Source organism: Pan troglodytes, chromosome 17, assembly GCF_028858775.2.
Source record: "Pan troglodytes isolate AG18354 chromosome 17, NHGRI_mPanTro3-v2.0_pri, whole genome shotgun sequence".
In the NCBI taxonomy this organism is placed as follows: Eukaryota; Metazoa; Chordata; class Mammalia; order Primates; family Hominidae; genus Pan; species Pan troglodytes.
In genome coordinates, this window is record NC_072415.2 from 31223604 (window position 1) to 31238736 (window position 15133).

Sequence of the window (15133 nt, forward strand, 5' to 3'; positions counted from 1 at the left end):
TTCAGTGCATGAAAATTTTGGAGTGGGGGAAATGGGAGAAGAAGAAAAGGGATATAATTTCAGAACATTCCTCTTACAAAGCTTAAAGTGCAAATAATTAGAGAAAAACTAGAGGTTCAAATATGGAAAGTCAGAAAGCCCTGCTTGGGAGTTTTATTTTCTCTTGACTTTTTTTTTTTTTGGACAATGTGATAAACAGTAAAGGAGTCAAAATCCCCTACCTAGGAGATGAGGAAAGCTGAATAATTCTCCTGGTAGCTTCTAAGTGCCCAATTCACTAAAGGTGGCCTCTAGCAATTAGTACTACTGCTCTTTGATTTGGCCCTGCCTGTAGCGCATTATTCCTTATGAATTTGTTTATGATTGCTCAAACTTAATATAATATATATGGATTTATTCATTATTGACATAATACAGGCCTTTAAGCCTGTGGAGGTGTAGGAGGTGACTAGCATTATGTTTCTTCTTACTTGCTTTACGTCCATCTTCATGCCTTTTATTTAATTGAGCTGTCAACTCATTTATCAGGTAACAAAATGGAAGGTGAAATAGTGCTTAAAACGTTGTTGGATTCCCATTGAGAATCTTGTTATGTGTGAGAGTTACATAGAGTAAAAGCTTTAGAGGATAATTTTCAAATATCTAATTTTATACCAAAAAATGGGAGAGAGGTTTCCATTCTTCCTGTGCCCTAGGTATGTTTTTAGTTTGCCTTATAGGGTATCTGGCACTGGTGTTATTTATAAGCAGGTATGGAGAGCTGTTTAGTACCCACCAAGGTATAATAAACTCAGTGATCTAGAGATAGCCAGTATTTCTTAAACTTTAAAACATGAGAATATGAGAGTGTATGGGAAGGGTAATATCATTTTAAAGATAAAGGAGGTGCAGTTTTTTTTAACTGTCTCACTCAAGTTCAAGATTTAGATTCCAAGACAATTCAAAAACACTAGTCCTACACTTAGATTCCTGTATCAGCTACTTTTGGTTCTTATAATTAATGTCCATTTTTTTCCCGTTTTAATTCACCTTGGGGGAAGGCATTTAAAACACAAAGTTTATAATTAATTTGGTAGTTTATAGTTTGTAGATACCTTTTTTTTAATTTGAGACGGAGTCTCACTCTGTTGCCCAGGCTGGAGTGCAGTGGCGCGACCTCAGCTCACTGCAGCCTCCACCTCCCGGGTTCAAGCAGTTCTCTGCCTCAGCCTCACAAGTAGCTGGGATAACAGGTGCCCGCCACCACGCCTGGCTAATTTTTGTATTTTTAGTAGAGATGGGGTTTCACCATCTTGACCAGGCTGGTCTTGAACTCCTGACCTCATGATCCACCCTCCTCGGCTCCCAAAGTGCTGGGATTATAGGCGTGAGCCACTGTGCCTGGCCAGTAGCTTTTTTTTTTTTTTTTTTTTGAGTCCTCAGCCTCCTGAGTAGCTGGGACTACAGGCGCCCGCTAACATGCCTGGCTTCTTTTTTATGTATTTTTAGTAGAGACAGGATTCCACCGTGTTAGCCAGGATGGTCTAGATCTCCTGACTTCGTGATCCGCCTGCCTCGGCCTCCCAAAGTGCTAGGATTACAGGCGTGAGCCACAACGCCCAGCCAGTAGCTCTTTCAATTGAACTCATTCTAAGATAGTTTTAAGAGCCTTCTTACTCAAAGGGAGAACAGTTCTGAAATTTTCCTTATGAAAATGGCAGTGAAATAGGGCAATATACTGCCTGAACTTAAATAAGCATACCACCTTCCCTTCATGGGAAATCCTCGATTCACTTAAGGCTCAAAGAAAGGTAAAGCTATTTTTAGAGGCAATTTAGATAAGCAAATACTTAACACCTGATGGGCTGCTGGGGTTTACCATTCAGATGTAAATTTTGGTTGCTAATTTCTTATGTAAATTATCGGAATAGTGTAGGTTCCTACCCTGCTGGGAGGCAGTTGATTGTCCAGAGAGGTAAAGGACAACCAAATTTTAGGCCTCCAAATACTGCTTTGATTACTTTAGTTTGTGTTTATAGCTGGTTCTGTAAACTTTTCCCTGCCCTCTTTTAGTTTACTCTGTAACCTTCCTTCAAGTTGGAGATAACTGGAGAATGCTAATCTGTTTCTGTGAAGTGAAATCTTTGGCTGTTTTCTTAAGGAAATGCAGATGAAGTTTATAAAGAAGACCTGTCTACTATTATTCCTTTTTAAAAAAATTAAAATCATTTGCTCTGGTTTTAGAGCAACATTTCAGTGTTATCTTCAGAAAATGAAATTATTTCAGGGGCAGATTTGTCAAAAAAATTATTTGTATGCCTGTTATCACTAACTTATGTTTCTTTGCTTGTAGAGTATGAACAGGCTTAGATCCTCCCTTAGGATACTCTTAACCAGATCTTCTCGTAGCCTCTAAAAGAAAGATCACATCAGTCCTTCAGAATTATTTAGATGTAATTCAGAATTACCCTGTTGGGGAGTCCTAAGGTTTTGTTTTGTTTTTTCATTTAGTTCAAGGTTTTAACTGAGATTTAATATTTGATGTTTATTTGACTATTAATCAGACATATTTCTAGTAGTGGGAAAATAGAACTACCTATCACACTGGATATTGGGATCCTATGTCTTGAGATAGAATGTTTCATAGATTTTGTTTTTAGCTATCCACTCTTTTTTACAGACATACACAGCTTATTTTCCATCTGAAAAAACTAAATTAAATATTGCTGTTTGCATAATGTTTTTACTCTCGTAGGGATCCCTCATGATATATTTTGTATATCATTAGCTGATCTGAATCCCAGCAATGAGGATTTGGAGGAAATAGTAAATAGATACATACTTTACAGAAATAGACCAGACCCTTGGCAGGCGAACTTATTCTTAGAATAACTACAAACTGAATTCATAAACTTTTGCTTGACTTAATGAGCATTTTTGGCATGGAGTTGATTTCTTCTGGACCCTGTTCCTAGACACAGCCCTGCTGTGCCTTTCTTTCCTATTCTCTTCTTAATTAAATTGTCTGTGTGGCTTGTGTTGGCAAATAGCTACATGGTAAAAGATAAAATAGAACTATTTTATTTTATTTTTGAAGAACAGCTTTAAATTTGTGAAAATTAAGAAAATAGTACAGTTTCCATATATCCCCACACAGTTTGCCCTATTATTAATATCTTAGTATAGGATATTTGCTACAATTAATGAACCAATATTGATACATTTTTATTGATTTTAATAACAACTAAAGTCCACAGTTTATTTGAGTTCCTTGGTTTTTTCCTAATATCCTTTTCCTGTTCCAGTATCCCATCCAGGATACGGCATCAGATTTAATTGTTATGTCTCCTTAGGTTCCTTTTTTTTTTTTTTTGAGACTGAATCTCGCTCTATCGCCCAGGCTGGAGTGCAGTGGTGGTGCGATCTCGGCTCACTGCAAGCTCCGCCTCCCGGGTTCACACCATTCTCCTGCCTCAGCCTCCTGAGTAGCTGGGACTACAGGCGCCCATCACCACGCCCCGCTAATTTTTTGTATTTTTAGTAGAGACGGGGTTTCACCGGTTCCTTTTGACTGTGACAGTTTCTCAGACTTTCCTTGTTTTTGATGACCTTGGCCGTTTGGGGAGTATTAGGCATATTGTAGGAGACCCCCCTATTGGAATTCATTTGATGTTTTTCTCCTTATTAGATTGAGGTTATGGGATCTGGGGAGGAAGATCACAGAGGTAAATTTTTATCTTATTCTTTCAAGGGTACATACTATCAACATGATTTAACACTATTGCTGTTGACCTTGGTCACCTGGCTGAGGGGCTGAAGGAGTGTTATCCCCACTCTCCTTCCACTACATACTGTGGAAGGAATCCCCAGATCACACTTAAGGAGCAGGGAGTTATACTCCACATCCTTGAGGGCAGGCTACGTAAATTATTTGAAATTCTACTGCCTGGGAATTCATCTCTTCTCTCCCATTTATTGATGGGTTCATTCGTTTATTTATGTCATTATGGCCATAAATACCTACATTTATTTTATGTTTATAATCCAATACTAACTTATTTTGTTGCTCAAATTGTTCAGTTTTGGACATTGGGATCTCAGTTGGTTCTCGTGCCACTTTTACAAACCCCCATCATTATGGGGTGGGTTTTTTTTTTTTTTCATCAAATAGGAATTTTCTCTTTTCACGGGCACAGGAACCTCTTGACTTTTTTTTTTTTTAAGGGAAGGAGGTTAGGCACACACCTCTCATAGAATACAGTAATTGTTTAATAATTATTGCTTTTCTCCTCTAGGTGTCCTCATAAGTGGGAAAACCCTCAAAGATTATAATACTAAAAACTATTTGTGTGGATTGTGTAGTTTTCATTTTGCCACAGAAATTGCTCTGAAATAACCTCTCTTCCCTAGAAAATCCTGCTTTCTTCAGGCCTTCTCAACACTAACTGTGCCTTCTCTACTCTATACCTCTTTAGCCCAGAAACAAAATTGTAACTTTTCCCTCTTAGTCTCCCTTTTGCAATGTATTGCTTGAGAAAGCTCAGCAGAAATGTCAGTCTGTGAGCATGAATTACTTTTGCGGCTTGCCAAAACTTGAATTTTAAGGACTCATTAGCAAGTATGAAATAGGTGAATGCCGACACAGTCAATGGCTGGCAGGGGCTGGTGTATCAAATGATGCTCAGAAATCAATCTGAAAAGGCCACAGGGAAGTCAAGTGATAGGACCCAACAAAAATAGGCAAGGATGAAGTTATAGGAGAGCTCTCCATCAGACTAGAGGAAGGCGAAACAGTATACAGTCACGTGCCAAATAACACCATTTCGGTCAATGACTGACTGCATATATGACATTGGTCCTGTAGGTTCCAAAGCTGAAAAATGTCTGTTGCCTGATGACGCTGTAGCCATTGTAAAGTAGTGCAATGCATTACTCATGTGTTTGTGGTGATGCTGATGTAAAGAAACTTACTGCACTGCCAGTCATATAAAAGTATAGCACATACAATTAGGTACACCGCATGATACTAGGTAATAAATGTTATTTTTTATTACCTAGTTATTTTATTATCTATGTTATTTCAGAGTGCACTCCTTCTACTTATTAAAAAAAAAAGTTTACTGTAAAACAGCCTCAGGCAGGTCCTTTAGGAGGTATTCCAGAAGATGGCATTATTATCATAGGAGATGACCCTCCAAGCATGTTTTTGCCCTGAAGACCTTCCAGTAGGACAAGATATGGAGGTGGAAGAGTGATATTGATGATTCTGACCCTGTGTAGGCCTAGGCTAATGTGTGTGTTTGTGCCTTAGTTTTTAACAAAAAAGTTTGTTTGTTTGTTTTTGTTTTTGTTTTTTTTTGAGACGGAGTCTCACGCTGTCACCAGGTTGGAGTGCAATGGCGCAATCTCGGCTCACTGCAACCTCCGCCTCCTGGGTTAAAGTGATTCTCCTGCCTCCACCTCCTGAGTAGCTGGGACTACAGGCGCCCACCACCATGCCCAGCTAATTTTTGTATTTTTAGTAGAGATGGGGTTTCACCATATTGGCCAGGATGGTCTCAATCTCTTGACCTTGTGATCCACCCGCCTTGGCCTCCCAAAGTGCTGGGATTACAGGCGTGAGCCACCGCGCCAGGCCAACAAAAAAAGTTTAAAAAGTAAAAAACAAAACAAAACAAAAATTTTAATACAAAAAAGCCTTATAGAATAAGGATATAAGAAAGAAAACGTTTTTATACAGCTATACAAAGTGTTTGTGTTTTAAGTTTTATTATGAATCAGAAGGTTTTTAAAAGTTAAAAAGGTGATAAAGTTAAAAAGTTACAGTAAGCTAAGGTTAATTTATTATTGAAGAAAAAAACATTTTAGTAAATTTAGTGTAGCCTAAGGGTACAGCGTTTACAAAGTGTACAGTAATGTCCTAGGCCTTCACATTCACTCATTACTCACTCACTGACTCACCCAGAGCAACTTCCAGTCCTGCAAGCTCTGTTTTAAGTGACTTACACAGGTGTGTCATTTTTTATCTTTTATATCGTATTTTCACTGTGCCCTTTCTGTGTTTACATATTTTAGATACACAAATACTTAACCATTGTGTTACAACTGCCTATAGTATTCAGTACAATAGAATGCTATCCAGGTTTGTAGCCTAGGGGCATTAGGCTATACCATCTAGCCTACATGTGTGGTAGGCTGTACCATCTGGGTGTGTGAAAGTACACTCTATGATGTTCACACAACAAAATCGCCTCTTAGAATGCATCCATGTGGTTAAGTGATAAATGACTGTATATGAGTCAGAGAGGTGTTAATGAGGTCAAAGGAGCAGTTAATTAGGAGTTAAGAGACCTGGGTTCTGGATCTACTGTTTCTGGTGGTTGAGTATTGAGGCCTTGGGCCACTTTCTTAGTCTCTTGGGGCCCTTCTTTCATTTACATATTAAAGAGGTTAGAACAGATCTGTGTTCCTCAATCTTTGACTCACAAATGTCTCTTATAATAGTGTGTAATCTTTTGAATTCAGAGATTTAAAAATTAATTCTGTCATTACATGGCATGTGATAAGGACTTGATTTTAAATAGAAAGTAATTTTAGATTGGTTTGTTTGTTTATTTATTTATTTATTTATTTTGAGACAGAGTTTCACTCTTGTTGCCCAGGCTGGAGTGCAGTGGTGCAATCTCGGCTCACTGCAACCTCTGCCCCCTAGGTTCAAGCAATTCTCCTGCCTCAGCCTCCCGAGTGCCTGGGACTACAGGTCCATGCCACCACCCCCAGCTAATGTTTGTATTTTTAGTAGAGACAAAATTTCGCCATGTTGGCCAGGCTGGACTCGAACTCCTGACCTCAGGTGATCCACCCGCCTCAGCCTCCCAAAGTGTTGGGATTACAGGCGTGAGCCATTGCACCTGGCCTACTTAGATCAGTTTATTCACATACTGTTTGATATTCATGCTGTACAAGAAAGATTATCTACAGGGTTAGTACCAGTCTTGAGTGTTGAGTGCATTGAATAAGGTAATCTATATAGTATTTAGCACTGTGCCTGGCTATGGCAAGTGCTCCATAAGTTTTAGCTGCCATCATCATCATCATCAATTCCCAACTTTCAAACCTGTGAGCCCTGTTCCTTAATAGAGGTGGGTGGACACAGCAGATTTTTTTTTCCAATGGGTTCCATGTATCCATAGGCTCCAAAAAATGTTTGTAAACTAAGTAATATGACCGACATATTTAATGACTATTTTCCAAATAAATATAAATGATATTTTGAACAAATGCAGATTCACTTAAAATTGCTAAAGAATTCATAAGTTTTTATATTTTTTCTTAATTCATGAACTTCTAGAGTTAAATTGACTTTTAGAGTTTAAATTGACTTTTATTAATGTTAAAAAGGGATCTATAAGCTTGAAATGATTGAGCCCTGTAGTCTTGATAATTTTATTCTTTCTTCTGTTGACTTTTCCCAATTCTATTAGGCTTGTTTTTGAGGTTTGGTGACCCAAACTATATGGTAAATTTAATATGCCCCACCGCTTCATCCATTTTTTTAAATTTTAATTTTAATTTTTTTTCTTTAAAAAAAATAATTTAGACAGGGTCTTGTTCTGTCGCCCAGGCTGGAGTACAATGGCACAATCCTGGCTCACTGCAACCTCTGCCTCCCTAGCTCAAGGGATGCTCCCATCTTAACCTCCTAGGTAGCTGGGACTACAAGCACTCACCACCAGGCCCGACTAATTTTTGTATTTTTTTGTAGAGATGGGGTTTCGCCCTGTTGCCTAGACTGGTCTTGAACTCCTGGACCCAAGCGATCTGCCTCTTTGGCCTCCCAAAGTGATGGGATTACAGGCGTGAGCCACTGCACCTCGCCTCATCCAATGTTTTCATGGTGTTTTCTTTTTTATTTCTCATGCCAGTAACTGATAGCATTCAATTATCTGTTGACACTTGGTTAAAGTCATAACATGAATTGATGCTAGGAGAATCTAGCATGGTTTTTCCCTACTTTGTATTGGGCAATGATAATGGTGCTCTCCTTGGGTTTGTGTAGGGAGACGTAGGCATCCTCCTTGCTTCCAAAATTTTCTGAAGTAGCGTTTTTTCCCCTGTTCTTGAGAGCAAGTCTCACGCTGTTGCCCAGGCTGGAGTGCAGTGGTGCGATCTTGGCTCACTGCAACCTCTGCCTCCCTGGTTCAAGTGATTCCCCTGCCTCAGCCTCCCAAGTAGCTGGGATTACACGCATGTGCCACCATGCCTAGCTAATTTGTTGTTGTTGTTGTTTGTTTGTTTTTTGAGACAGAGTCTCGCTCTGTCGCCCAGGCTGGAGTGCAGTGGCGCGATCTGGGCTCGCTGCAAGCTCCACCTCTACAGGCGCCTGCCACCATGTCCGGCTAATTTTTTTGTATCTTTAGTAGAGACGGGGTTTCACCATGTTAGCCAAGATGGTCTCAATCTCCTGACCTCATGATCTGCCCGCTTCTGCCTTCCAAAGTGCTGAGATTACAGGTTCGTGTCACCGCGCCCGGCCTTTTTTTGTATTTTTAATAGAGAAGGGTTTCACCATGTTGGCAAGGCTGGACTTGAACCGCAACCTTAAGTGATCCACCCACCTCGGCCTCCGAAAGTGCTGGGATTACAGGTGTGAGCCACTGTGCCCGGCCTGAAATAGCATTTATCATACTTTTATTCAGCCTTTCTCGGTTGCAAATGACAGAAACCCAACTGAAAATGGCTTAGGTAAAATGAAGAAATTACTGAAAGAATTCCAAAGAAAAGGTTTCATGGCCAGACCTTGGGAAAGGCAGATACAGCGGGCTGAGGGATCCAGATACTGCCAGAACAGTCTTTCAGCCTCCTGCCTGTGCTGACGGAGTTCCCTCCCAAGTCAAGAGACAGGGCTGGCACTAAGCAGTCTGAGCCATGCTCTCCTTGGCTCCATGTTCAGATTTTCTAGGGGAAAGGCTTTGATGGGCCTTGTTTATGTCATATGTCCACCCTTGGACCAATCAACTATGGCCAGAAAGTTGGGCTATCAAAGTGGCCCAGTTGGATCAGGTCCTAGCTCCACATCAATTTGGAGTGTCGCAACTCCCTGGGGAAGTCGTGTGATTAGAGTACAGATGGAATCATTCCCCAGAAGATTTGCAGCAGAACTGTAGCTGTTCCCTATAACACTGTCTGTGATTCTTGGTTCCTTATACATTCTTCCAAATGACTGCAATGTGAGTTCTTGGAGGAAGTTATATTTGGTTCAATTCTGTATCTCCTGGTCTTGGACAGCATCTGTTGCAAATGTTTGTTTAATAAACAATGAACAGATGAATTCATATAATACATTATGATATACAAAGTGGTTATGTAAGATTTTGTCACATCTTGTCATGTCATGTCATGGTAAAAAGTGAAATGCTCTAACAGTTTTGGCCCGTTCATCTAGGAGTCACCAAATTCTGAGCTTCAGTCTTTTCCTCTGTGAAAATAAAGAGTATCTCTATTCTGACACTGTACCCATCTAGAGAAGTGAATTTGGATTGGAAGTAAAATAATCGTATTACATGCACATAAAAACTACATGGTTTTCAAAGTTTGTTGTGTATTCACCATTGCCCCACTTGTTGACCAGACTCACGCCTGTAATCCCAGCACTTTGTGAGGCCAAGGTGGGTGGATCACGAGGTCAGGAGTTCGAAACCAGCCTGGCCAACATGGGGAAGCTCCATCTCTACTAAAAAAAAAAAAAAAAAAAAAAAAAATTAGCCGGGTGTGGTGGCGCACACGCCTGTAATCTCAGCTACTCGGGAGGCTGAGGCAGGAGAATCGCTTGAACCTGGGAGGTGGAGGTTGCAGTAAGCCAAGATCCCACCATTGCACTCCAGCCTGGGCGACAGGGCGAGACTCCATCTCAAAAAAAAAAAAGAAAGAAAAAAAAAAGAAAAAATATGAAGTTGTCGCTTTGGCTGAAGCGAAGCAGATGGAAATATTTCCTTTCAGTGTCTTTTCAGCTTTGTTCAGAGGGCCACACTTGGCAGATTTGTCTTCTGGTTGGAATATAGGGGTATAGGGACTTTAATTTAGTCTGTAATAGTGATTCTCAAAAATAAATCTACTCTCCAAATGAGTGATAAGAAGATATAATCTCACTAAACATTTCACTGTGTCCTTTTTTTTAAACTGGTTTTTAGGTTTTTGTCAAGCAGGAAAGGATTTGCGTTTGGTATCACTGTGTATGGAACAAATTGACATCCCAGCAGGATTCCTCCTGGTGGGGGCCAAGTCTCCCAATCTGCCTGAACACATCCTAGTTTGTGCTGTGGACAAGCGATTTCTACCGGATGATCATGGAAAAAATGCACTTTTAGGTGAGTGTTTCATGCTTATAAAATTCCTTCCAATATGAGGGAGTTAAAATACACATTTATTTAAAACTACTGCAGAATTTTTAAAAATATACCAGAGGATTATTTGGGGATTATATAGTTTAGTTCAATTATGAGACATTTTTTCTTTTAGTAACTTCTTTTTTTTTTTTTCTTTTTTTCTTTTTTTGAGATGAAGTCTTGCTCCATCGCCCAGGCTGGAGTGCAATGGTGCAGTCTAGGCTCACTGCAACCTCTGCCTCCCAGGTTCAAGTGATTCTCCTGCCTCAGCCTCCCGAGTAGCTGGGACTACAGGTGCATGCCACCACACCCAGCTAATTTTTGTGTTTTTAGTAGAGACAGGGCTTCACCATATTGGCCGGAGTGGTCTTAAACCCCTGACCTCGTGATCTGCCCACCTCAGCCACCCAAAGTGATGGGATTACAGGTGGTAACTTCTTAAACATTTATTTATTTTCTTTCTTTTTTTTTTTTTTTTTTTCTTTTTTTTGAGACAGAGTTTTGCTCTTGTCACCCAGGCTGGAGTGCAGTGGCATGATCTCGGCTCACTGCAACCTCTGCCTCCTGGGTTCAAGCAATCCTCCTGCCTCAGCCTCCCGAGTAGCTGGGATTACAGGCGCCCACCATCACGCCCAGCTACTCTTTGTATTTTTAGTAAAGACAGGGTTTCACCATGTTGGCCAGGCTGGTCTCAAACTCCTGACCTCAGATGATCTGCCTGCCTTGGCCTCCCAAAGTGCTGGAATTACAGGCATGAGCCACCACGCCTGGCCTTTTCATTTTTATTAATTCTCAAAACACTTAGCTTAATTAAATGACTTTTTTGACCAGACATTTTTAAAAAGCATGCAATTTATCAAAAATTAATATTTTATAAAGAAAAGAGAATTCACTCTCTATAGTCACTGATATCAAGTCAGCTCTGATATTGGACCTGATATCAAGTCAACTCAATTATTTATCTGTGGATTATTCACTTTGTAAGTTATTTGTTGTTTTTCCATACCACCCATTCCAATGTCATATAGATAGATATTTCTATCTATACTTGTGTGATGTGATTCTCACTTTATATTTAACATTAGTTCACCCAAAATAACTAGGACTATGTATCTTTATATTTCTATCTATATGATATAAAATGTGAATGACTTTATCTAGAATTATTTTACTTTCTGATATTAGAGTCTGGGCTTTTTCACAACATAGCTTCCCTATATCATAAGAAATAACAGACTTGATTTATTTTATTTTAAATAATTAAAAAGATAAGGGAGCACATGAGATTTGTTGCTTTTCTACTGCTGCCATTTCTCTACTGTTGTTTTTGTTTCTCAGAATTTGTCTTACTATAGATGAAATCATGTTTCAGGCACAAATATCAGTAAAAAGGAAAAAGAATAGAGCAATGAATTCAAATATTGTATTGATCATGATGTGTATTTATTTTTGTAGTTTGATACATTCTTCCTAGTTATATAGTGTCATCAGAAAGTCTAGCAATACACTGATCAATAAGTGAGTCTGCACACGCTTTATAGAAGTTCCTTAAATTGTAGTTTAAAGACTTTTCATGGTTCATAGGAAAAGAAATGGTAATTTCCATTTTTCATAAGGCTCTCATAAAAAAAGAACATTTTCGGCCTGGCACGGTGGCTCACGTCTGTAATCCCAGCACTTTGGGAGGTCGAGGTGGGCGGATCATGAGGTCAGGAGATCGAGACCTCTGGCTAACATGGTGAAACCCCTCTACTAAAAAAAAACCCCGTCTCTACTAAAAAAAACCCCGTCTCTACCAAAAATTAGCCGGGCGTGGTGGTGGGCGCCTGCAGTCCCAGCTACTTGGGAGGCTGAGGCAGGAGAATGGCGTGAACCCGGGAGGCAGAGCTTGCAGTTAGCGGAGATCGCGCCACTGCACTCCAGCCTGGGGGACAGAGCGAGACTCCGTCTCAAAAAAAAAAAAAAAATAATAATAATAATAATTAGCTGGGCGTGGTGGCGCTTGTAGTCCCAGCTACTCGGGAGGCTGAGGCAGGAGAATGGCGTGAACCCGGGAGGTGGAGCTTGCAGTGAGCCAAGATGGCGCCCCTGCACTCTAGGCTGGGCGACAGAGTGAGACTCTGTCTCAGAAAAAAAGAAAAAAAACGTTTTCACTTTGTTTAGTGAAATTGAGCAGATGGTTTAATATAGAAGTCTAATGATAAATCTAATAATATGCTGGAGTAAATTAGCAGTGAAGATCCAACTACTCGTTTTTTCATTCAGCAGTATTTATTCAGAATGTACTGTGTGACAGAAATCACACGAGGCTCTTACGTAGGGACACAACAGTTAAAAGACTCAGTCCTGTTCCTCACAGAGCTTACTACCTAGTAGGCTGTAGTAGAACAACTTCAGAAAACTTTTTAGCATTTGAAAAGCATTATCGTCTCATCTAATGATAAACAGTTCAGGTGTGGCTCTGACTGTAGACAATGAAAATCTCTCATAATGCATTTTTTGTTCAATGATTCTTTGTGACTAGAGAATCCTCTTAGAATATGTCATGGAAAAGACACAGAAAACACCATCAGAATAATAGACTTCATAATCCTTAGAAATTAGGAGTGAGACCAAAGACCATGTGCTTTAGAATCAGAACTGTGTTCTAATCCCAGATTTGTCACTTAGTACTTTAAGAACTTCAGCAAGTATTTTAAGAACTTACAGTCTTAGATTGCTCATGCATATAATGGGGCCATTAACGCCTACCTTGCCGGGTCATAAAGATCAAATGAGATGATGTCCTTAAAGCACCCACCCAGCACAGTGCTTGGGACATAGTATTTGCTCTTCAAATGGCAGTTATTTACTATCGTATTTATTAAATACCCTTACAGACTTGGAACCTTGCTTACTTTCTCTAGCCTTGTAAGTGGACATAATTTTTTACTAACCACTTCTCCATGTAAAAGTGTGGTGCAATAACAAAATGGCAGGTTTTTCTTAAATAAGCACATTGCTGGGATTTTTACATGTTTGATACTCTTGTCCAAAAACTTTCATCCAACATTTCTTACTTAAAGTGGATGATTTTCATATGCATTAAAATATAGTGGAAAAATGTTTAAGCTTCCACTATTCTGGAACCCCTGTGGATTCAAATATCAATTTGTCTAAATTTTTATATAAATAATGCAGATTCCAAAGACCATGGGGGAATTGATTTAAAAATATATTGATCCAGTTGGTAGTGCATGTGCCCCAAATCTACCATGCAATTGGAAGACTTGATTGCCAGAAAAACTAGAAGGTAATTTGGCTGTGAGTGGTGTTATTTTTTGTTTTCAATGACAACAAGAACTTCAAGCAGATAAAATCTCCCTTGAAGGAAGGCTAATGCTGAAGCCATACAGGGTTTTTAAAATGGACTGTAGGATTCTAACTCTTTTATGTTGTTAACTTATCATTAATGTGAAGATTCTCTCCTTTGCAGATTATTCAGACCCATGGCTTTTCTTCCTCTTCACACTCTTGCTTTTCACCTCAGAACAGACAGAGGAAAAGATCAAACTCAACCTCAGTAGTTTGTTAATTCTCACACTAATCTTTTCTAAACCACTTGGACCTATCAGTTAAGCCTCATGTTTTGGCACTGTTCTTGATTATTTTGGCTGAAAGGTTCTTGTAGCTTTTTTCTGTGTTTTGGGTGTGGCATATCTACTTCACAGGTCAGGCAGTTTTCCATGAAGATGCGATGATCAGACCAGAATGTAGTTTCCACAAAGGCAGGGACTTTGTCTGCTTTGTTCAGTGCTAAAAAACCTGGTGCCTGCCACAGTGTCTAGCACATAATAGAGTACAGTATTTGTTGGATGGATGGTTGGATGGTTGGATGGATGGATGGATGGATGGATGGATGGATGGATGGATGGATAGATGGATGGGCGGGTGGATAGATGGATGGATGGATAACTTTAGTGACCTAGACAGCCACTGGCAACCTTTTTTTGGCAGGGTGGGGCTACTGATTTAAGGTATTGGACAAATAGTCAAATGTTCTCAAATACAATCCATCTCTGAATATATTTTAAGTCATTTATACAATTATATTGTTTGCATGTCTATAAAGTGGCAGTAATAAGTTGTTAATTCTATGTGATTGACCAGAGGTTATGAATATCTCTTCTTCACCACTGTTTCCCCAGTGTTTAGCAAAATGCCTAGCATATAGGTAGATGCTCAATAAATAGTTGTTGATTGAATCATAACAAATTGGACTTCCCATTTATAAATGCTTTGAATTGATGGTTAGCATTCTGAGATTAGGATGTTGTGAAATATTCTATCTTTAATCCTTGTGGCTTTTCTCTTCTCTATTTATATATCTTTGTTAATTATTAATATATATCAGGTTAGCTTAGGGGTCTGAAAAGAGTGTATCACTTCATCAGTGAATTTGTTTTCTGTTATTTACATATAGATATATTGCCTTTATACGATATGGAATGCCCTTTCTTATTACAACTTTTTTTTTCCTATTCATCTATATAACAGTAAATGTGTTATGCCCTCATCAGACACAACTAGAAGAACTCACTCTTATTGTCTGCTTTACTCTGTGTATTAAGGGGGATGGAAAAGTTGATTTTCAATTAAAAAAAAAAAAGCATGGCTTTTCATCCTCCCAGTTTTCTGTTTCTTCTTTTTTCCATGTCCCTGTTCCAACCAGGTCACCAAAATTTTTATTTTGTTTGATTTGTCTGAGTGAGGAATTGTTTGGATATTAG

General features: G+C 39.3%; 1 protein-coding gene across 7 annotated transcripts in view; it reads left to right on the top strand.

Annotated features, from left to right (window-relative positions):
* Window positions 1-15133, top strand: part of GREB1L (GREB1 like retinoic acid receptor coactivator) — a 282546-nt gene that overhangs the window by 142733 nt on the left and 124680 nt on the right. For all 7 annotated transcript variants that reach the window (XM_024350984.3, XM_016933423.4, XM_016933422.4 and 4 more), the window contains exon 5: window positions 10170-10346. In XM_024350984.3, coding sequence (XP_024206752.1) covers window positions 10170-10346 — 177 coding nt within the window. The remainder of the gene's footprint in view (window positions 1-10169; window positions 10347-15133) is intronic.